General features: G+C 48.7%; 3 protein-coding genes across 14 annotated transcripts in view; 2 read left to right on the top strand and 1 right to left on the bottom strand.

Annotated features, from left to right (window-relative positions):
* WDR48 (WD repeat domain 48) overlaps nucleotides 1-11,414 on the top strand; it is a 44,885-nt gene extending 33,471 nt beyond the window's left edge. For 2 of the 4 annotated variants that reach the window (XM_017508359.2, XM_037731279.1), the window contains exons 15-20: nucleotides 2,914-3,019; nucleotides 3,850-3,937; nucleotides 4,577-4,612; nucleotides 6,273-6,349; nucleotides 8,579-8,771; nucleotides 9,423-11,414. In XM_017508359.2, the coding sequence (XP_017363848.1) occupies nucleotides 2,914-3,019; nucleotides 3,850-3,937; nucleotides 4,577-4,612; nucleotides 6,273-6,349; nucleotides 8,579-8,771; nucleotides 9,423-9,518 (596 nt within the window). In that variant the 3' untranslated portion in view covers nucleotides 9,519-11,414. The remainder of the gene's footprint in view (nucleotides 1-2,913; nucleotides 3,020-3,849; nucleotides 3,938-4,576; nucleotides 4,613-6,272; nucleotides 6,350-8,578; nucleotides 8,772-9,422) is intronic. The other 2 variants (XM_017508358.2, XM_037731280.1) reach the window with 1 other exon arrangement.
* LOC108289094 (actin-related protein 2/3 complex subunit 3-like) lies at nucleotides 171-1,017 on the top strand. Its single transcript, XM_037731288.1, has one exon. It carries the CDS (start codon nucleotides 230-232, stop codon nucleotides 665-667), a length of 438 nt encoding a protein of 145 aa, XP_037587216.1. The 5' UTR covers nucleotides 171-229; the 3' UTR covers nucleotides 668-1,017.
* GORASP1 (golgi reassembly stacking protein 1) lies at nucleotides 11,413-22,579 on the bottom strand. 9 transcript variants are annotated; one of them, XM_037731283.1, is made up of 10 exons: nucleotides 22,390-22,479; nucleotides 21,026-21,136; nucleotides 18,456-18,536; nucleotides 17,660-17,863; nucleotides 15,986-16,072; nucleotides 15,717-15,847; nucleotides 15,256-15,469; nucleotides 14,282-14,432; nucleotides 13,741-13,914; nucleotides 11,413-13,489 (listed from the first exon to the last, which is right to left on the bottom strand). In XM_037731283.1, exons 2-10 carry the CDS (start codon nucleotides 21,026-21,028, stop codon nucleotides 13,221-13,223), a joined length of 1,314 nt encoding a protein of 437 aa, XP_037587211.1. In that variant the 5' UTR covers nucleotides 21,029-21,136; nucleotides 22,390-22,479; the 3' UTR covers nucleotides 11,413-13,220. The 9 variants fall into 9 exon arrangements, with proteins under 9 accessions (XP_037587211.1, XP_037587212.1, XP_037587209.1 ...); XM_037731284.1 differs by having other exon boundaries at nucleotides 21,026-21,140; nucleotides 22,390-22,408; XM_037731281.1 differs by lacking the exon at nucleotides 21,026-21,136 and having other exon boundaries at nucleotides 22,390-22,579.
* Nucleotides 22,580-22,605: the final 26 nt, after the last annotated feature.

Genomic DNA, 22,605 nt, shown 5'->3' with positions numbered 1-22,605 from the left:
GCTAGGTAGTTAACTGCATCAGAAAGCCAGGTTTGTCATTACACAGTCATTCTTCATGTTGGCCTGAAATGTTATTTCCTAGTCTCATGGCCTACCTGATTTTGACTCTGTTTCCAAAAGAAAATAAAAAAATCAAATTGCAACTTACAAGTGACTGGGCATATGCTTAAGCATGTGTAAAGAATTAATGTCACCTGCTCCTCTGGGTTGAAACCCGGGCGCTGCCAAGATGCCGGCTTACCACTCTTCTCTCATGGATCCTGACACCAAACTCATTGGAAACATGGCACTGTTACCTATCAGAAGTCAATTCAAAGGACCTGCCCCCAGAGAGATAAAAGATACAGATATTGTGGATGAAGCCATCTATTACTTCAAGGCCAATGTCTTCTTCAAGAACTATGAAGTTAAGAATGAAGCTGATAGGACCTTGATATGTATAACTCTCTACATTTCTGAGTGTCTGAAGAAACTCCAAAAGTGCAATTCCAAAAGCCAAGGTGAGAAAGAAATGTATACACTGGGAATCACTAATTTTCCCATTCCTGGAGAGCCTGGTTTTCCACTTAATGCGATTTATGCCAAACCTGCAAACAAACAGGAAGATGAAGTGATGAGAGCCTATTTACAACAGCTAAGGCAAGAGACTGGACTGAGACTTTGTTAGAAAGCTTTCGACCCTCAGAATGATAAACCCAGCAAGTGGTGGACTTGCTTTGTGAAGAGACAGTTCATAAACAGGAGTCTTTCAGGACCTGGACAGTGAAGGGAGCTCGGGCAGCCACCCTCTCCAGAGCTCTGGGCAGCATTTTCCAGCAAGATATATACCATCTTTTGCCTTTATTTCATAAAGTTTTATACAGAAGAGAGAAGAGCATGTCTTTACTTGAAAAACTCTTGATCAAGAATTCGGATAGGAGAAAAGAAAGTGTGTTATCAAGGGTGATTTGAAATTTTCTGCAGTATTATGCTGGCGCTTAATAAGAATAAGTAATAATAAAGAAATTTCTAACATTCCAAAAAAAAGAATTAATGTCATTGAGGACATTTGAAAGGTGTGCATGCCACAGGCAGTGGCAGTAACTTCCTGTGAGCAGCACAGGAGAACGTGTTTTGAATATATGAATTTGTCTCAGTTTGATCAAAGGAAGGGGAAAAAATAACTTAGAATTTCACATCTCATGTGTAACCTACAGCTGGTTGAGGAGTCATTGAGTCCCATCTACTGAGGCTTACTCTGCTGAAGATTATCTGATGGCCACCAGAAGTGAGCAACAATTGCGAGTACCTCCTGCCAGGGACTTTGTTCTGGCTGTCAAATTCATCCATAATGATGTGTGGAATTTAGATCTCTCACATGAGGTTGACATGCTTCCTTGAAAACCAGTCTTCGATATTCCTGTCAGAGAGAGGGTGCTGTTACCTCCCCTAGGGTGGCTTTTCTTTTACATCACCTGACACACTTTGATCTCTGTTGGAATTGTACAGTGGGCTTAGAGCCAAAGAAACTGATGGAAAAGTTTTCCACAGAGGGTCAGGAAAGCTAGATTCTGGGGTGGGCTCTGCTGCTTAACAGCATGTTGCTGTGGACATACCATTTCCAGTTAGATGGGATTCCCTCAGAGGCCCAAATAAGCAATAAGGATTAAGTTATCAGAACAGTGGGTGAGGAATGTAAGGAAGACATCACCAGAAACCACATCATCCTTAACATCAGACTGCATGGGAAAGGCAGGGCAGGGCATGGCCACCTCCTCATCCAGACCTCAGACCACAGCACCTGCAGCATCCTCAGTGGACACTCTGGAGTTGGTCAGATGGTGCTTGGTGAGCTGCTCTCCTATTCAGGGCCCCTCAGCAAGTTTCAGATGTTGGTACTAAAGACACATTAGTATGGCCCCTGTCCTTGAGGAGCTGATGTTCAGACATGGCAGAGTTACTTATGGAAAGCATTCCGAGATAGAAGAGTTGAGCGCTAGGAGAGAGGTTCCACAAATGCGATAGGACTTCAGGGGGTCAATGCTTCCAGTTGGATGAGGAAAATGTCATGAATGAATTCGCACTTGAGTTGAGGTCACCTATGCTGGGTCAAAAGTTTATAAAGAAAGCAGAGTAGAGCTAGGTGTGGTGGATTACACCTGTAATCCCAGGGCTTTGGGAGGCCGAAGCAGGAAGATTGCTTGAACCCAGGAGTTTGAAACTATCTTGGGCAATATAGCAAAACCCTGTCCCTACAAGAAATGTCAACGATTAGCCGGGTGTGGTGGTGTGTGCCTGTTGGTCCAGCTACTCAGAAGACTAAGGTGGGAGGGTCCCTTGAGCCAGGGGAGGTTGAGGCTGCAATGATCTGTGATTACCCCCCTGCACTCCAGTCTGGGCAACAGAATGAGACCCTGTCTCAAAGAAAAAACAAACAACAGTGGAAAGGAAATGTGCAGAGAACAATAAGAGTAAAATTGTGGACTCCTTGAGGATTTTTTCACAAATACTTCTGTCATTAGTTATGGTTACCATTAAATGTAATTTTTTTTCCTCGAGAAATTTTTCAGAGCTTAGTGTTCTACCAAAAAAAAAAAAAAAAAAACCCTAGATCATCATTTATATACAGACTGACCTAGACTTCCTTGTGGCTGAAGTAGCTGGTTATGTTTTTGTTCCGAATCTCAAACATGAATCTTTTCTTTTATTAAAATCCTCCAAAATATAGTCATTTTTTCCATGAAATATACCACAAGTTGCTGTGTTTCTTATTTTCAGGAATTTAACTTTTGTTTTTAGCCTTTATTTCTAACTGGTGGACCTAGAGGACATTTGAATGTAATCTTGCAGTGTTTGAAGCTTGTGGGAGTAAATGTTTAGAGTGTGTGTTCTGGGCACTAACTCTGATGCTAACAGCACCTGCATCTTTTCTAGTAAATGGGGAGCAAGAGAACAGAGTGCAGAAGGGAAATGGATATTTTCAAGTGCCCCCACACACACCCGTGATCTTTGGTGAAGCTGGAGGTCGCACACTGTTCAGGTATGGGTGAGAAAGACCAGAGGTTCTGCCTGAGAAGGTGTCCCATTTGCTAAGAACTCAAACTCAATATTTTGATATTAGAAATAGTTTGTTATTAAATTCTAGGGATGCCAGGGATTGGAAGCATCCCGTGTCCATAAGATACTGAAATGTCTGCTGCTGCTAGAAGTCCCAGCCCACAGGAGAGCTTCAGAGCAGGTTACTTTCCTTAGTCTGGCCCAGCCAAGATGAGGTGGGCTGCTCCTGGGAACTGTTGATGCTGACACTGATGCTGCCTGGGGTGCCAGACAGTTATGTGTGGGGTCCTTCAGGGAAGAGCTGGACTAGTTCACCTCCAAGTTGCCAGCAGGGTCCTGGTAAAGCCAGGGGGAGAGCTTACTAGTCTGTAGGTGCCGGCAGAAAGAAGGAATAAGACATGCTTGTCTCATTCTTGAGTGCAGGATTTTCTTTCTTTCTTATAGTTTCCTGAGTGGTTACCAGAAATATTCTGACTTCCACTGCATGTGAAAGCCTCCGCCATGCACTGTGGCACAGCTGGGGACCTTTATTGAGTGCTTTGCTTGCACCCAGGTTTCCTGTCATCACCCAGGGACTCCAAGAAGCAGCTATAGTGTATGCCTGGCCTTGAAATCTGGGGGCCTGAATTTTAGGGCCTGCTTTCCCTTTTAGCTGAGTGAATCATTCTTCCAGGCTATACTTTATTTTCTCAGTTATCAAATGGGAGTTATCCTACATGAAAACCATGAAGGTTCCTCCCTCTAATATTTGTTGACAGTTATTTTGACATCTGTGCTTGTTGTGTTACTTACTACTTGATGGCTTATGTTTAGGCTGCTCTGCCGAGACTCCGGGGGTGAGACTGAGTCGATGCTTCTTAATGAGACAGTGCCACAATGGGTGATTGACATCACTGTGGATGTAAGTGTCCTCCACTCCCACTTTGCTCTTTTATTTTTTCCAACTTGTGAAATGAAGAGCTGCTTTAGACAGTATAAGCTTAAACCTTAATAAAAGCTAGATTCCCAAGTGGAATCCCCCTCTGCTTCCTTGCAGTTCCAGAGTCCCAGAAGTAGTACTGATAATTATTTATATATCTAGTTTTGTTGGTTTTTAATTATAAAAATAATATATGCTTATTCAATAAAATAATAAATGAATGAAGCTCTCATCTCTTCCCCAAGAATTCATTCTCGCCCATTCACTCCCTATCCTTCCTCCCAGAGGTAACGGCTATTCATAAATTAATGTATAGCCTTCGGTACTTTCTTTGCATACAAGCATATATTATTTGTGTATATAGATGTGTCTACAGTTCATTTTACATACTGTTCTGCAACTTTTTTCCACCTAAAAAAAAATGTGTCCTGGACATCTTTTCATGTCTGTACATGTGAATCATTCCTTTTTAATGACTATGTTAGATTCCACTGTATAAATGTACCATAATTTATTTAATCAGTCCCCTATTAATGGACATTTAGGTTGTTTCCAATGTTCTCTATTACAAACAGTGCTGCAGTGAACATCCTTGTACATATATCTTTGTGTACTTTTTAGGATAAATTCCTAGAAGTGGAATTGCTGGATCCAAGGGTATGCACATTTTAAATTCTGATAGATACTGGCAAATGGCCCTCCACAAAGGCTGTACTAGTTCACACTCTCACCAGCAGTGTATGAGTCCCATTTCCCCACACCTGCACCAACACTGAATACTTTTAATCTTGGCTAAAAGATAAGCAAATAGCATTTCTTTATTTGTGCGTGGATTAAAAAGAAATAATAGTGAGGTTAAGCATCTTTTCATATTGGCCATTTGTTTTTCTTTTGTGAATTACCTGTTTGTATTTTTACCCATTTTTCTTTTGGGTCGTTTTTCTTATTGATTTGTGGGGTGGTTCTTTATATTGAATATTAACCCTTTAACTATTACCTGTGTCTCTCAATTAAATGTTCACTTTATTACTGCTGTCTTTTACCAGGTGAAAAGTTTTACTTTTTATATAATCAAACTGATCCTTTATGGCTCTGAGTTTCATGTCTTGTTTAGGTATTTCCTACTCCAAAGTAACAAAACTGTTCTCCTGTATTCTCTTCTAGTCCTTTTATGATAATTATGTCTAGATCTCTAATCTGTTAGAATTTATTCTTCTGTTTGGTGTGAAGTAGGATTCTAACTTTTTCCAAAGGGACAGCCAGTGTGCTAGCACAATTTATTGAAAATCTGTCCTTTTTCTACTAATTTTCCACAGGGAAGAAACTAGAATGGGAGATACTGCCATCAAAATGTGGCTCTTGAATTCAATGATGATGACAGAATTTTAGAGGCNGTCTTTATCATGTACTAAATTTCTGTGGTTCTGTTTCTAGACTCTCTTAGGTGCTGTTGATCCATTTTGTATCTTTCTAAAGCCATATGAAAAGGAATTTAATCTTTAGAACCCTCAGAAACTTTATTTTCTGTCCCAGATATAGCTCTAAGACTTAAAGCCTAACACCTGATGGATATTCCATGATCTTCTCTTATGCCCGAGCACTCCATAAGCCACTAATTTCTTTGAGTGTGAAACTCCCCTGGGACACTTGGCTGACTTTAGGCCTGTGGCTTATTTCTGAGAGGAGACATCCAGACAGGATGTGGCACGGAGGCTCAGACGGGATTAATACCCTGAGAAAAGATGACCACGTAATTTTATCAACTTCATCTAAGCATGTGGTTTACTTCATGGTAGACATCTGGGTTGTTGCCTAAGGTTTCCACTCTTTCTTAACACCTCAGACCTCACTCTGATGTCATAGGGAAAGAATATGGGAGGACCTTGATTGGCCTGGATGATGGGCCTCACCAGCACAGAATGTGTGGCTTTGCCCCAAGGTGAATGCCATGGGTTGCTGTCAAGACACTGAAGTTTTTGTTTGGGCCTTTAGGTATCAACCTCAATATTTTAATGTAGAATTGAGAGTTTGGTTTGTATGGCTTAAAAAATTAAAGTTTGTTTCCCTTTAATGCCTTACATTGTTATCTACGAAGAGCCATGCTACAATTTCATATTACCACTAAGTTACATATATTTTTCTGATGAATTTTCTCCAAGGCTGACTTAGGTAATTTGATAGCTTACTATAAATTTCATAGAAAGCCACTTTTAATTTTAAGATAATTATTACTTGCAAGTCATGTTTTCCTGTTAACATTATTTTAGTTTATCAGCTAATAGAAACTATTATACCTTTTTAACTTTTACTGTTTCAGAAAAATATGCCCAAATTCAACAAAATTCCTTTCTACCTCCAACCTCATGCATCTTCAGGAGCAAAAACGTTAAAAAAGTAAGTAAATATATGGTTTCTTGATCTAATTAACTACTGGAGATAAGTCCTTTTCCTTATGATTGCTTTTATGGCAAAGGAACCAAATACCAAATCTAAGGCTGATTTTATAATATCGAAAGTTTATTATTAAACCACTTACCAGGTACCAACTTTAGTCGACTGCAGGTGTTTAGAAGTAAAAAAAGGCCAGACACAGTGGCTCACACCTATAATCCCAGCACTTTGGAAGGCTGAGGTGGGAGAATTAATTGATGCCAGGAGTTTGAAACCACCCAGGGCAACGTCGTGAGACCCCTGTCTCTACAAAAGATTTAAGTAAAAAAATTATCTGTGCATGGTAGCACACACGTGTAGGCCGAGCTAGCCAGGGGGGTAAAGTAGGAGGATTGTCAGAAGTTTGAGGCTGCAGTGCGCCAAGATCATGCCACTGCACTCTAGCTTGGGCAACACAGACAGACCTTGTCTCTAAGGAAAAAAATGATAAAATAAACATGCATTTTGTCTGTTGCCATACTTCACAGTTTAGGACACAACCTGTGTATAATTGCTTTTTGGATACTTAGGGAATAATAAGAGTGGGAGAAAGAAATGAGTTTTTGGCTAGAGCCTTCCAGAGAGGCTTCTTGAAGGACATGGAATTTGATCTGGCCATGTAATGATGGGTAGAACTTGGAAAGATAGATATTCCAAGTCCAGGACACGGTGTGATCAGGGATGTGGCAGTGGGAGCATGTGTAAGATAGTGGAAGGTAGTGTGAGGACCCAGGCAACTGCAGTGTGGGATGAGTGGAAGGTAGTGTGAGGACCCATGCAACGGCAGTGTGGGATGGACGGGCAGCGGGGGGTACTAGGACGTAAACTCAAGGCAGTTAGAGGTTTTAGAGGTTTTGTTGATGTTGGATTTGAATGCCAAGCCATAGAGCGTGCAGTGACTAAACACCAGAAACTTTTGAGCCACTGTGGGATATGGCCCAGGGACACCCAAGAGAAGAATTTTAGTAGTGTAGTAATGGGATACTAAACTGTTAACAATATGTATATTCTAGCAAGTAAAATCAAAAGTTTTCAAAACCTTTTCGTTAGAGATTTCTGAACTTACACAGAAAGAGGATAGTGAGCCCCCATTGTCCTGTCAGATAGCTTCAGTAATTATCAATACCTTGCTTAACATTTTGCTTCACCTATACCTCTACCTGCCCTCTCACCCACCTCCCTCCACACATAACACACACACACACGCGCGCGCGATTATTTTAAAGTGAGTCCTAAACATCACTTCAGATAGATTTAACAGCTGATGTTCAAATGGTTTTCAGAGTGTAAGCCTTAGTTTTTTGGTGTGGTGGTTATTGACTGTTATTGGAGATACAGAAGTAGGGTGTTGATGAATCTAGTTTGGGACATGCAGAGTATGAGGTGCCTATAGGATATCCAGCTGAAGATAGCTAGCTGTTGGATTTGTGGTTTAGAACAGAAGGCTGAGACTCCAGGTCTAAACTCAAGCCCACAGGTGCTAGTTGAAGGTGAAGGCATGGCAGTGGGGAGGAGAGCCCAGGGAAAACTGAGCACTGAGAGTGTTGGACCCTGGTAAGCATTGGGAGCTGCCTTCTTTTCCAGAATTACTTAGATTGCCCAGGCTCTGGGAAAGTATTCAAGGGAATAAAACCCAGAAGGCTACTATGTATGCATATGTAGTGTTTTTGTTTAGTTGGTTTTTTTGTTTGTTTGTTTGTTTTTTTAATGGAGCCTCGCTCTGTTGCCCAGGCTAGAGTGTAGTTGCATGATCTCGGCTCACTGCAGCCTCTGCCTCCTGAGTAGCTGGGATTACAGGCATGCACCACCATGCCCAGCTAATTTTTTGTATTTTAGTAGAGACAGGGTTTCACCATGTTGGTTAGCCAGGCTTGTCTTGAACTCCTGACCTGAAGTGATCCACCTGCCTCGGCCTCCCAAAGTGCCAAGATTACTGGCATGAGGCACCACACCTGGCCTGTACATTAAGTTTTAAGAACATAAATTAATCTCATTTAGTTGTACATAAACTGTGTTTTAGAAGGACACTGTAGAAAATCTTTTGGCAACTCTAAAAATGGATTAAGGTAATGACTAAAAACATCGGTTTATTTTTCATCTTTATAAAATGTTCACATCAAAGAAAAAGAATGTGGAAAAGATAGTATCTCAGTGATTTCCCTGATGTCACAATATGCCATTGCTTTTTTACAGAGATAGACTCTCTGCTAGTGACATGCTCCAAGTCCGAAAAGTTATGGAACATGTTTATGAAAAAATTATCAACTTGGATAATGAGTCTCAAACCACTAGCTCTTCTAATAATGAAAAACCAGGAGAACAGGAAAAAGAAGAGGATATTGCTGTGTTGGCAGAGGAGAAAATTGAACTTTTGTGCCAGGACCAGGTAAGTGGACTTGAGGACCACAGCCCCATTTTTGCCAGTGCTGGTGCTCATAAAGAGTAACGTGATGATGTGATTATAGTTCCAAATCTTTTGCCTTTGGGTCAGGGGGCTTCAACTTTTAGAGAGGTTCTAAGGAGCCCTGGGCCTCTCCCACCTATCTGTGCGTCCCTTTTGGAGGGGCTCTTCAGCCCACTCTAAAGCTTTTCTTTACTGCTGCAGAGATTTTCAGAGAAGGGACACATAGACAGATGTGGATACGCTGGTAGCTTTTTTTTTCTGACAAGAAAAAGACACACGGTCTTCTTGATTTGCAAAGCAGTGTGTGCCATGTTAGTTTATGATTTAGAGTGAAGGTATGTGGAGAAATGGCAGAACTGTTTTTTAAATCAAAATGCACTCAAAAACGTATCCTCAGAGGAATGGCTGAGAGATGGCCTGGTGTTTCTGGCATAATCACAAAAGGTGCACTTCTCACTAAGCTCATGGAAGTTTTGTTCCCGCCTGCATGGAAGCCGTGATAGCAAGAACTGGATACCAGGCATAGCGGAGGAGTTAGCAAGCTGGATCACCTGATAAGAGTCCCTGAGTTAATGAGAAAGGTTTTAGATATCAGAGACTTTGAAATTTTTAAATTTAATTTTGGCTATTCAGGTTTTGGATCCAAATATGGACCTTCGAACAGTGAAACACTTCATATGGAAGAGCGGTGGAGACCTCACCCTCCATTACCGTCAGAAGTCCACGTGAAGGGTGGGCTAATGCTCCTGGGTATTCATTTACGACCTTCCTCTATGGCCCTAAGAGTAGTCCTAGGAAGCCCACTGAGCCCCAATGGGAGCAAGACTTCTAACGGCCGATTTGGTATGGACTGAGATTATCTTTCAATTGAAGTGACTAATCGAGATGTAATATAGAAACCAGTCTCCATGTGTAGATTAAGCTATCCCCAGGGAAGCAGAGTGCAAAAGCAGAAGAGCCCCAAGCAGACTCTGCCTTTCGAGATGTACAGAAGACTGACAGCAGGCCAGTGCAGACTTTCCTTCCTCCTTTTGTTTCAAAGGACCTTATCTGTCCGTTAGCACTTGTTAGAGACACGTTGGTCGGGCCACATCTGTCTCTGTTTCAACTTCAAATCCATACACTCTGTAGCTTTTCTAAGAGAGTACATTCCATTCATGCAATAGATAAGAAGGCTTTTTCCAAGTTTGTCATATGAAAAAAATTGTTTTCACCACTTAAGACAGTTATTTTTAATGGGAATTTGCTGTTGCACAATTTGAGAACCAGCCCATTTCATAATAAAAGATTAATGTTGGGCTTGTTTTTAATATTGCCTCAGATGTGTTCTTGTAGGAAGACCTGTTGAAATTCCAGGTGCTGGATCATAGCATTTGGCCTGCTGGGCCAGCGTTTGCGCAGCCTGTGCCTAGCGATGCTGCACCCTCCCGTAATGTCCTGGCTTTGCGGCAACCTGAGGGAGGTACAGCCATTTCACTCCTTCCTCCACTGTGTCCAGTTTTATTTCCACAAGGTGAGCTGAGACCACAGGTTCTTGCTCTGGATGAGCAGCATGACACCATGAAATTTCAGTTTCACTCAAATGTTACCTAAAAGTTACGGTATCAGAGTAAAGGGAGATCATAGTGAGTTAATTTGATATTCATATCCTGGAAGTATACATAGTAGTTTTTCCAAAGTTTTATATGCAGGTTTTTGTTGTGCCTGTATCCAGATTTTTTTCACTGTTCTAACAATCTAACGTTTTCATAGAATCATTTGGATCTTGTACAGAATGTAACTTATTGGGGACAAACACTTCAACTTTTGGCAGAAAATACTTTGGATTCTCCCCAAGGTCATTTGTATTCAGAGTAGATCAATGGTCCACCCCCATAAAACTGTTAAGACAAGCCTCCTGTACGAAGCCAGAAGCACAAGTGCCTTCAGAGGGCAGTTTATTCCAGTCCAGTTGCCTTCCTAGCCTGTGTGTGGCCTGTCTCCACCATAGCAGGGACTGGGGAGGGAGGTAGGGAAGGTTTCTTCTTTTCTACATCTTCACAGGTTTAGCTGGGGGCAGCTGATGGGCCTAGGTCCATACCTTACTATTTAAGATATTCTGATCGCACAACTGCAGACAGGGTTCCCTCACTGCTAGTCAGCTTCCTCTGGAAACGACAGACCATTGCCACCTGCCCTTTGAAGAAGTGAGCAAAGACGTGGCCACATTTCCAGTAAGCTGAAATGGTCTTTCTCCCTTCCTCAGAGAGCAACCAGCTTCTTTTTTTTAAAAGTCCTTTCTATCTGTTGGATACAACGGTGCACTTTTGGTGCACATTTTTTAGCAATAGTTGTGAATTAATGGCAAAACAACAACAAAAACTTATTTACCAGCCCTCAGTTGTGTTTGCACGAGGGGCCTTTGAGCAAAGAAATGGATTTTGCTGGGTCCTTTTGCCCTGTGTGCTAAGCCTTGGGTGGCTGCATCCCCTCCTGTCATAGATCCGAACCCCAGCATGATTGTATTTTTTTCCCCTCCAGTCAAACCGTAATACAGTTTCCAGAAAATTTGACAGTCTGCAATGCCAAAAGGGTAAAAATCTGTATTTCACAGTTGTATAGAATAAAGGCTTTAGTTAAAATATTTCAAAGTGTAGTACACATTTATTTTCATTTGTCATTTTCTTTAATAGCAGATTACAGAGAGAGAAACCTCTGGTTTCATGTTCTCCCTGGAAATATTAGCATTGATACCCATTTTATCCTCCAACTTATAGGGGAAGGGGAAGTAAAAGTGAGGAAGAGCCAGAACCTTCAGGTGAGGGCAACTTTGGGTCAGACTGCCAGGCTACAGTGTTAAGGGAAGCTGGCCCCAGAATAGTCCTGTGGCGATTCTGTTTTACTTCCTGCATTCCTGCGAACTTTGGCAGACGATCCAGGACACAATGCCTTACTGTTCGGCACACATACCCGCTGCTCTGGTAGGCTTGACAAGGGTTTGCTTTAAATGAAGGCTCTGCTTCAAACTTAGTGTTTGCTGATTTGGGGCCCTCTGTCCATATAGTTGGTCTGTGCCCCCCAGAGCAGACAGTCCTTGTCCTACATACCTAACAGAGCTTGCGAGTCCCCTGCACGAACACCAGCATTACAGGTAATCCTGTAAAGGTGAGACTTTCAACTAGGAACAGGCTAGAAGACAAGGCCAGAGGCAGCTTTCATAGGATCAGTGTGGGAAGTGAGGGTCCAGTCAGCACAGCAGAGGACTTCAGGTGATGAGGGGCCATCCCTGGATGGCATACACGGCCCAACCTAGCCTTAACCTCCAAGGGCACCTGGAGTGGGGAGAACAGCTTCCTCCCCTACAACAGGAAAGAACAGAAGGATCTTTACCTACTCTTACCTGTGCCCCTAATTCCCCCTTGGGGTTGGGGACTGTGTGTGAATAGACCTCATCAGGTGGACTGGCTGTGAGAAACTGCTTAGAGTGGTGACCTTAAACTTGCAACTTTTATTCACTGTTGGGGCTGGGTAGATGCCTTGTATATTTAGAAAAGATCACTGTTTAAGTTTGGGAGCTAACAGAAGTTGCCACTGGGGATACAGGTCTGTGGCATGTAGTCCCTGAGGAAGAAGAAATATTGTGGTCTGGGCACAATATCTGCTGAAGAGCCTAGAATTTCCAGCCCCCCTCCCTCCAGGAGTTGGGGGCAAGTGTGCTACCTCTCTCTCCCTACTGTGACTGGCATGGTGGCCAGCCTGAGGCAACTGTGGCAGTGTAGCCTAGGGACAAGGACACCTGACAGAGGACTTAGTGATTGGAACTTGAAAGGGGGTGGTCCCAGGACTCCAGGGTCCCTTCCAGTACAGATGGGGTGGGCTGAGCTGTGCAGGAAGAATCAAAGCGACCAGGCCAACACTGGACAGCAATCCCTTCCTCACCTCATCTTCACACTGATTATGACCAGACCCTGCTGCCTCCTAGGCAGCCCCAGTGACCAAAGCAGGACCAAGCACTGGACCTGAGGGTACACAGCCAAAAGATGTCCTCCCATAAGGCCCATGGCCCCATCTCACCATCCACTGAGGCCTCATACCCCACTCAAACAGAAAAGAATCCTTCCTCTCCTACCGCAGCTCCTATAAAACAATTTGAGGTGCTGCTCCCAGCCGTTGACTACCCCAGAAAGACTTGTTTGAAACCCCCAAAGCCAGAACTGTCAGGCAGGATAAATGCTGGAGGTCACCTCTTGGACACTAGAAGTAGAGTTTGAGTGGACACAGAAGCCCCTGTCAGCAGAAGTCCCTGCACATCACCTGGAGCTGTAGCCTAGAAAGCTGAACACACAGGGCTGGGATCAGGTACAGGGCTAGGGTGGGCATGGAGCTGACTGCCTCGTGCAGCCTGGGCTGCCTGCCCACATCTGGGCCTCATGATATGTCATCGGGGCCTTGTCACAGCTCAGGGTGTTTCTCTGTGGTAGAGATCTGGGCCTGGCTGGCCAGCCCCTCAGCCTCCATCCCCAAATCTGGGTTCTCTGTGCTTGCTGGTTCCTCCTCAGCCTGAGCTTCAAGCAGCTCGGCAGACAGCCCGTCTTCTGGTGAGGCTGCAGAGGTGAGACTGTCGGGAAGAGTCAGCTGAGGCAGGTGGTCCGCCTGGGCTTGGGCACCTGGGCTGTCCAGGAAGGAGACCTCAAACTCTGATCCAGACCATGTAGCCTCACCTGCAACACAGAAGATCAGGCTGAGGAGGACTGCAAGAACCTAGGGCCATGGTGCTAAGGCCAGTAACCCCACTGACAGCCCCCCACTGCCAGTCCCGATTTGATGGGGGACTGGAGACGGAGTGTACCAATACCTTGGTGTGGCTGTATCCACCCGACGGCCCGCTTCTGACCAGCTGTGGAATTCAGGGCATCCTTCCCAACAACCCAGGGTCCTTCCCAGAGGACTTCAGAAAGGGATGGCCACTCACCACCCCGCTCATGAGAACTGCTGCTGGAGCAGATGTCCTCCGGCCCTGAGGTTGAGACAGCTGTGGAGATCAGTTCTGTGGAAGGCGGCAGGCCGGGCCACACACTGGCATTGCTGCTGTCCAAGAGGGAAATTCCCGACACATCCAGGAAGCCTAGGGGAGGGCAGTGCAGTTCTTTGCCAGCATAAAACCCTGACTGCTAGAAAGCAGCACCCTGGCTCACCCAGCCTTAAGAGCTTCTCACACTGCCTATTTCTGAGGAAAAAGGGGCCTGGAGTTGGGCATCATAGGATAGCACAGTGGCAGTGGACCTAGACCCTGCTCTGTCTCCAATCTGCTGTGTGACCTGAAGGAGGCCACCTCTCTTCTCTGTGGACTACAGACTCTCCATCTGTACACTAGACTGGATGATAGGCAGCTATTAATATCTTGGTGTACATGAGGTATGAGGGGTCAGCAGGGCCTGGGGAAAGTTTTGACATGGCTGCCAAAGTCCAGCCCTAAGCCTGGGGCCCACTCCTCTCCAGGGCCTGCCCAGTACCTGGATCCATGACTCGCTGCACTGGAGGTGGGGGCTGAAGAGGAGTCTCCATAGAACGGGGAAGTCCACCAGAGTCTGGAGCAGTGTGGCTGGGACTCTCAGGCCCAGAAGGGGGTTCCTCCATGGAGGAGCCAGGCGCCTGCAGCAGGGCCTAGGGAAGAAGAGGAAATGGGTAGGGGACAATCAGGACAGTGCCTCAAGGTGAAGAATTTTGCAGTCCAACTTAACCAGCAGCCCACCCTTGTCCCAGGAGCACTGCTCTGCCTGAAGGAAGGAAATGGCCTTAGTAAGCCACTCCTTCTTCTATAGGTGACAGGAAGTCAGGCCAGAGGGGCCTGGCCTGGCCTCCCCTGCAGTGTTAGCATTGAGAGGGAGCACTCTTTCCAGCCAGACGAGGAACCCCAGGTGCCCACCTGCCCCTGACACATTCCCTTTGCTGCCTGGGACCCATCAATGACTCACAAGAAGAGAGGGCTTTCCTCGAATTCAGGCATACTTGTAGAACATCCTTGAATATTCCCTGGCACAGACGCCAGGCACCAGCCCAGTGTCCAGAGGTGCTCTCAGAGGACCCACTCATCAGCAATGAAGGGAGGGCCGGCGCTTCCCTGCAGACTTGGCCAGACAACCATACCGGCTGTGGCTCTGGAGCCCCAGCCCTTTGCCCAGCTTTGCCAGAACTCACAGGCACAGCAGGCACCCATCTCTGAGCCTGAGTTTCCCAACTGTGAAATGAAGGTGACAACTGGTGCTTCACCTCCACCCTCACCTCTAGACCCAAGGGGCAAGAAGCCAAAAGTGAGTTTCACTGCTCCAGGCATGGCTCGCCTGCTCCCACTGGGTTTCAGAAGTAGATGGGCCTCTCACATCACAAAGGCCCCACAGACAGGCCCCTGGTGAGGGTTGCTGATGACTCCTCAAGAGCAGTCTCTCGAGTCTTCTCTCTTCCCAGTTGGCAGATGCTCCCTACATACCTCCATGTAGTCACTCTGCCTGGAACCTGTCTCCAGGGGAGAAGAGTCCTCCAGGGCGGGTCCAGGTCGTAGGGCATCATGCAGTGAGGCATCAGTTGGTGGGGCACCAGGTGATGGAGCAGAAGGTGGTGGTGCACTAGGTGGCTTCCTGTGGTAGCTGGGGGCCTGAATTGGGATCCGGTGTAGATACCCGTAGCCAATGCCACATCCCAGACTGCCGAAGGCCAGAAACATTCAATCCAGGGGCTTGTCCCACGGCCCTCCCTACCTTTGCTACCCCCACCTACTACCAGCAATGAGGGGCTGAAAAGGGAACTTCTGAAACACTGATCAGCCTCAGGATTCCTGGCCCAAGCCCAGGGCCCAACCCTCCTCCATCTCCACCACAGAACTCTCAAGGTCCATGCCCAATGGTCAGGCCCCACCCACCTGGCCCTGCACCCTCCAACCCCACAAAGTACCTGCCCTCTCCACCCCAGGCTGCGTTGGGAGTTACAGTCACCTCCCGGCAGGAGTCAGACTCGGAGTTATACACCATCAGCTTCAAGGGCTTCCCCTCATGAGACTCGATGAGCGTAAAGAAGTCCTCGGACTGTGAGAAATGCATAGCACCTGAGGCCTGCTTCCAGGACTAAAGCCTCAACAAGACCAGACACTTCTCATGGACAGCACCCATCTCTTCACACCATCTCCAGAGGGTCTGGGGAGGGGCAAGCCGTGGGTTCCTCACCTCCTGGAGGATCTGGTCTGAGCCAACCACATAGTCTGTGTAGGGGCGCAGGCCGGCAAGAGCAGCAGGTGAAGATGGTTCCACATCCTGAGGAAAGAATCGCAAACTGTTGGCCTTACTACTAGAGGTGGGGTTGCGGGACAGAAAGGGCAGGGGGAACTGCCTCTTCAGGTAGTGAGTGGGACACTCGTCCTCTGTTCCTAAGCAGGGCTTCAAGCCCAGCCTCCCTCACTTCACCCTCCATTCCCCTCCGTCCCCAAGGTTTACAGCCTGCCCAGCAGAGGGCAGTACCATGACAGGGCTCAGCACCAGGCTCTGGAATCTGACCCTGGGCTCAACTCCTGGCTCCAGATACCAGCTATCAATGTAAACACATTATTGAACCTCTCAGCCCCAGTTTCCCCACAATTAAAGATAGAGAGTACCTACTCACAGTGTTGCTGAGAAAAGCAGAGAAATACATGAAAAGAAGCAAAGCACACCCTGCCACAGGAGGTACTCACTATGTTGCTGCTTCTGCTGCGGGCATGTGGCTAAAGACCACTAGGAGTTGGAGGTGAGGGCAATGGGCAAAACTGGGTACAAATAAGGATTCCTTTCTGCCTTGGAAAGTTCCACCACTCCAATCTCCCAGGGAAATGCAAATAAATTTGCATCACTAGTCCCATTTCCCTCATGGGCAGTTTAAGGCAGGCTACAAAGGCTGGAAACTTGGCCAGGCTCTCCCAAGAAGTCAGTGAGAAAAAGAAGTGGCCAGAAAACAAACCAGCCAACCTCTAGTTCAGAGTACCCTCCTTCTAGCAGGCCACAGGACTGAGCATTCGAGAACTTACATACCATCAATGAGCACAGGTGCTGGTGTGCATGTGTGTCTGTGAACAGACTAACATCTATGACAGCTTGGTCACTGAGGTTCATTAAGATGTCAATTAATATATAACAGGATACCAGAAAAAACAGTATTTATATAGTCATGTTCCTTAATGACAGGGATACATTCTGAGAAATGTCTTGTTGGGTGATTTCATTGTTGTGCAAACATCATAGAGTGTACTTGACATAAACCTACACAGAGCCTATCACACACCAAGGCTATATGGTATGGCCTACCGCTGCTGGGCTACAAACCTGCACAGCATGTTACTGTAACACAGCGCCAAGTATCTGTGTGTCTAAACATTCAGGTATAGATCAGGTGCAGTAAAAATATGGTATTATAATCTTAAGGGACCACTATTATATATGCAGTCCACGGTTGACTGAAACGTTATGCAACACATGACTGTGTGTCCACACACACACACACACACACACACACACACACACGGAGGGAGACAGAATAGTAAAATCAGTAGCATTCCAGCAGTACAACCACCTTTCTAGTAGAAAGTATTTCTACCTTTCAAATTAAGTAACCTAGGTACAGAAGGTAAGAAGGAAAGTGCCCGATGTCATAGCCAACAGGAAGCAAGGTACCCTGCTGCGGTGGTCATGAGCTGCCCTCTCTGGGGCCCTGGGATGAGACCACATCCTGCCCTCAGAGTCTTCCCTGGCCACTGCTCCAGGGCTGCCGCCCCTCCTGCATGTCCCACCCTCACACTCTGCCCACACCCAGACCCGCCCCAGTAAACTCATCCCTCCAACACACCCTGCCCTGCCAGACCCCACACTCACCAGCACATGCCAGACTTGCTCACTGGCCCTGCGGAAGCTGCAGAAGCGCACGCTGGCTCCCAGGAGGCCCTGGCCACCCCACATGTTACTGGGCACTACCTCCACCTCGCGCACCTTCATGGTCTTCATATTGAACACCTCCAGCTTCACAGGCTTCTCCACATTGGCTTTCAGTAGTGCCTTCAGCGTGTCATTCTCCTTGTTCTGTGGGGGCAGTAGGGCTGACTCCGAGGCCACCCCATGCCCAGGCTAGGACCCTTAGACAAGTCTGGGCCTGAGATGGGGCAAGGGCCTCAGTGGGCAGCAGCCCCAGCAGGGTCACTGTGGGGGGATGGGCCAAGGTAGTGGATGGGCCAGGTTCACAGACCAGGGTTGAGCTTGCAGCCACTGGGACCCCCACCTCCCCCAAGCACTGCCAAACCTTCCTCCCTCAGCCTGCCAGAAAAAACCAAGCAAGCAAAAGACCTCCGTGGTCCACAGCATCACCCCACTTTGAGCTGCCCCTTGGCCAGGGCCCTCATAACCCTCACGCCCCAAGAGGCAGGCCCCCTGGGCCTTGTGGCCACCTCCAAGAGGCCATCTGTCCTCTGTCCACCCCAGAGAGCTCAGAAGCTGAGCACTGAGCAGGGCCCCAGTCAGGCTCTGAGTATAACCCTGGAAGAAGGGGAGACAGGGCTGGGACTGCCTTTAGAAACAAAGGGAGGGAAGGGTAGACTGGGGCCCCCTGTGGGACAGTCGGACACAAGGAGACACAACCACACACAAGCAAAGCAGAGGCAAGGTTGGGGAACCTCACCAGCCTTGAGTGCCCAATCGTGATGATGAAGTCAAAGTAGGGCTCCAGGCCTGCCTGCTGGGCTGGGGAATTCTCCTGCACCTGTCCCACAGCAAAGGCCACAGTCACTGCGCCAACCTGGGACTCTCCAAGTAGCCCTCACCCCCATTTCAGGAACCATCAGCACCCCCAGGGTCCCAAGCCAGACCACATGCCTGGCATGAACTGTTCTGGGCATTCTCAAGGTTTACTCCATGTCTTCTTGCTACCTTCCTAGGCACAAATTTTCCTCTTAGGAAAATGGCTCCTTTCTGATGATCTGCAGATGCTTCCAGAAGTGGCTTATAGCCCAGTACATCCTTAGGGGATCCAAGTAGGCAATATGGAGACAGGCAGGCCGAGGCCTATGGGAATGCTGCTCCCAAGGGCTGGGCTAGGGTTGGCTGGAAAGCCAAAAGGGTTTACCAGAAAGGTTTAGACTGAAGAAGGGAGGGCCCTTACATGCAGTGGAAGTGGGCAGGCCTCAGGAGGGATACATCCAGGGCTGGCCCAGAAAGAGGATTGGGAAAGGCAGCTTGCAGCCAGATCCCAGGGGGCCCCAGCCTCTGGGGTGGCAGACCCAGGCTCAGTCCAGCAGGCGATAAAAGCCACTGGTAGAGGAGCAAACCCCAGCGGTAGGACTGGGCCTGAGCCAGGGAGTCCAGTGAGTGGGCAGTGCCAATCCCCACAGCCTGGCTCTGGACTGAGGAGCCTCCCAGTGGCTCAGCTACCCTACCAGCCTCATAGTGTAGCCTCCATGCCTGCACAGGACACCTCCTCCAGGAAGCATTCCCAGTTCCGGGGTGCTCCCTGGCCCTCTGTGAACTCCGCAGCTCACTGCTGTCTCCAAAAGCACAACCACCAAGCCTTGCAGGCTGTGGCAGAAATCCATCCCAAGCCCCACTTACAGAGCCTGGCTTAAACAATGCAGGCTTTATCCCACGGTCCTAGACCCAAAGATGGGCCCACACCCTCAGGCCTTTGGCTGTGGGCACTTGATGACCTGCTGGTGTAGACAGCAGCCAGACCCAGCCCAGAAGGCACAGGGCCCAGGCTTCTGCTGCCTCCTATGGGAAACGCCCCGTGGCTCCTGCTACACACCAGCCCCTCCAGTTTTGGATTCCCCAAACTGAAGGAGAGCTCAGAGACTAGGCTGAGAACAAATCGCTGAGATCAAAGTCGGTTTGCCCCTGGAATTAGGATTCCCTTCTGGCAACATCACCAACTGAGCCCCTCTTTGTCACCTTCAAAAGCTGCCATGGCTTCTAAAGGGAGTGAGTGTGGCCCAGAAATCAGCTCTGGACCTAGTTTGCTTGGCCCAGTGGGCAAGCTGCTCCCAGGTCCCTCTGCAGGGGAGCTCTGAGCCCTGCCCTCTAACCCTTGGGGTGGGTAAGGGGGGGATCTTCGGAAAACCACAGGACAATTATTCAGGAAAAGCTTGGAGGCAATGTTCCTCCCTGATCAGGGCCACTTCCAAACCATTCCACATCAGGTGCCTGCCTACTCCCCTCCCCACTCCCAAATACTGCATGTCAGATGCCCTCCATCATTAATGAGGTCCAGAGGCTCAGGCCACCACCCACCCTCTCCTGTGGCTTTGTCCTGTGCTTGGCTACACTCCACTTCTTTCACCTGGGCCCCATCACCACTCATTATGGCTCTGCGGCTGAAATCTATGCTGCTGCCCACTGTCCTGTCCCCCTGCAGAAACCACTGCCTGCCATCCAGCTCCCTAAGGGCCTCCATCACAGCCTGCCCACAGCCCTAGAGGTACTGCTTTTCCTAATGCTCCCACCCTGTCTTTCCCAATTAGGTAACCTAATGGAACTCACAGGGATCACAGCTTACACCTACTAAGGGCTGGTTGGTTGAGTGCCAGGGGATGGCACCACCTCACCTGCTTTATGTATCATTTACCCTTTTTAATAATCTAAAATGACAGATGAGAACAAGTACTCAGTAATTCAGTAATTTGACCCCAGGAAATCCAACCCAGAGCCCTCCCCCTAACCACTGCCCCCTAATGGCTGTTTCCTGGCGAATCTGCCACTACTGTTGAGGCAGTGAGTGACTTCTCCAAAGTGTTGGGCACACATTGAGGTGCCAATATTCCTAGAATGCAGCACAGCTTTTCTTCAGTGTTGTTAAATTTAAGTAGGCCATGTCACTCCTCCATTTAAAACCTCCTGGTGGCTCTACATCTCAGAATAAAATCTTAAATTTTCAGGACAACAGGCAAGGTCCTACATGGTCTGCTCTGGTCTCCTCCTCACACCGGCCACACCACCCAAGCACACCAGCCTCACCTGGCATTTCCTCAAACACACAAGCACAGCCCACCTTGAGGCCTTTGCACAAGCTGGTGCATCTGCCTGGAATACTACTATTCCCCTAAATATCTGTAATGTCCACTCTTTACTTCCTTCAGAAGCATGTGTTCTAATGTGACTTGAGAAGAGGCCCTTCCTGACCACTCTATCAAAAATAGCGCCCACTCACCATTCTGTATCCCTTAGCCTGCTTTCTTTTTCTCACTAGTAATTACCATCTACCATGTATTTCTTCAGCTCTCTCTAGACCCAACCAGTATCCCAATGTTAGCTTCAGGAGAACAGGGACCATGTTTGTTCTGTTCACGGCTTTATCTCTGGAGCCTTAGAATTCTGCCTGCCACCGAGTAGGAGCTCAAAACTATGTTTTTGTGACTGACAACCTCTGATCCCTGGTCCCTCTCCGATTTGCCTCTCTCCATCAGGCAGGCCCCTCCTGTCTTGGCTCCCATCATCGCCCCACCCCCTCCTCTTGCCCATATCCTGAGTTCCTCTGCCTTTAATCAAACCTGATGGAAGACGCTCCCGGCTGGATGCATTGCACTGTCCACACTTGCTGTCAGGTGCCTCACCATAAGAAAGCCCATTACCAAGCACAAATCCTGTCAACTCTGGGTTCTCCACGCCAGCCTGGTTTTCGTGTTAAGAAACTCCTTCTTTAGCTCTCTCAAGTGGTTAGCTGGCAACAGACCCACCTTCAAAACACACAAACCGACAAACTTGCCTGTCTCCACTCACCTCTGCATCCAGCTGCTTTTCACTAGGGAAAGTGGGGGGCGGGTGCACGTACGCCTCTTCCCCGCAGCGCTCCGGGGTCAGAGACGCCGCACCCCTAGGCCCTGTCACCTGCATTACAGCCCTTCCCTCTCCGCAGGCACAAATCGCCATCCGGCTGCGGGCCCCTCTCCTCACCTTCACTGCCAGACTCCAGATACCCCACTCTCTCCACACCTCCTGGCAGCGCCATCTCAAGGCCGGGACCCTCTCCAGCTGCAAACGCTCTCCTGAGGAGTCTGCAGCACTCTCCTGGCCCCCCCGCTCCCCGCTGCCCCGTGGCTGGTTCGCGCCGGCCCTCTACCCGCGAAGCCCTCACGACTCTGCGACAGGCGGGATGCGCGCCGACGGGCTCCCCCGCAGCGGCGTCCACTCGGTTACCCCGGCCCCGCGACTGTCCTCGGCGTGGCTGACTCTTCCCAGGCCCGGCACGGAGCGCGGCCCGCGGCCGGCGAGCGTGAATGTGTGCTAAGTGCACGGGTGCGTCCCGACTGGTGGCACCAGCAGCACTGTTCACCCGGGAGGAGCGCCAGCCCGGCGGCCGGACCGGGAAACGCTCCGCTTCCGGCACTGCCGGCTCTTGGGGCGCGCGCGGGGCCCGACCGCGGCCGCTGACTGGCAGGGGTCCGGGGAGTCCCGCGAGGCCGCCTCTCGCAGGCGGCTCCCACCAGGCCAGGGGCATCGCCCGCCACCCAGGCGCAAACCCTCGGGCGGGGAACCCGCCGCAGTCGCCAGCCAGCCGGCGAGGGGACGCCCGGGCGCGGGGGTGCGGGCGCCCAGCCAAGGTCACCGGTGCCGCGGCGGCGACTCACCCCGTGCAGGTGGAAGCCCTCGGCGCCGCCCGCGGGCTGCTGGGCGCTGACGCCCAGGCCCATGGCGGCGGCTCCGCTCGGCACCCGGTCCAGTCCCGCTGCGCGGCCCCGTCAGGCCCACCCGGCGCCGCCGGCACGGACTCGCTGTCTCGGCGCTCGATTCCTGCGCCTTGCGACGTGCGCGGCGCTTTGCTCCGCCCACTCCACGCGCTGACG

The sequence above is a fragment of the Cebus imitator genome, unplaced genomic scaffold, assembly GCF_001604975.1.
Source record: "Cebus imitator isolate Cc_AM_T3 unplaced genomic scaffold, Cebus_imitator-1.0 Scaffold391, whole genome shotgun sequence".
In the NCBI taxonomy this organism is placed as follows: Eukaryota; Metazoa; Chordata; class Mammalia; order Primates; family Cebidae; genus Cebus; species Cebus imitator.
This window is presented reverse-complemented; position numbering and strand designations above follow the sequence as displayed.

Coding starts and splice junctions, on each gene's coding strand:
- LOC108289094 (XM_037731288.1), top strand. CDS start 230: ATGCCGGCTTACCACTCTTCTCTCATGGATCCTGACACCAAACTCATT.
- GORASP1 (XM_037731281.1), bottom strand. CDS start 22,452: ATGGGCCTGGGCGTCAGCGCCCAGCAGCCCGCGGGCGGCGCCGAGGGC. Junction 16,073..17,659: donor AGCAAGTCTGGCATGTGCTG/GTGAGTGTGGGG, acceptor TTCTTTCCTCAG/GATGTGGAACCATCTTCACC. Junction 15,848..15,985: donor CAGACCAGATCCTCCAGGAG/GTGAGGAACCCA, acceptor CATTTCTCACAG/TCCGAGGACTTCTTTACGCT.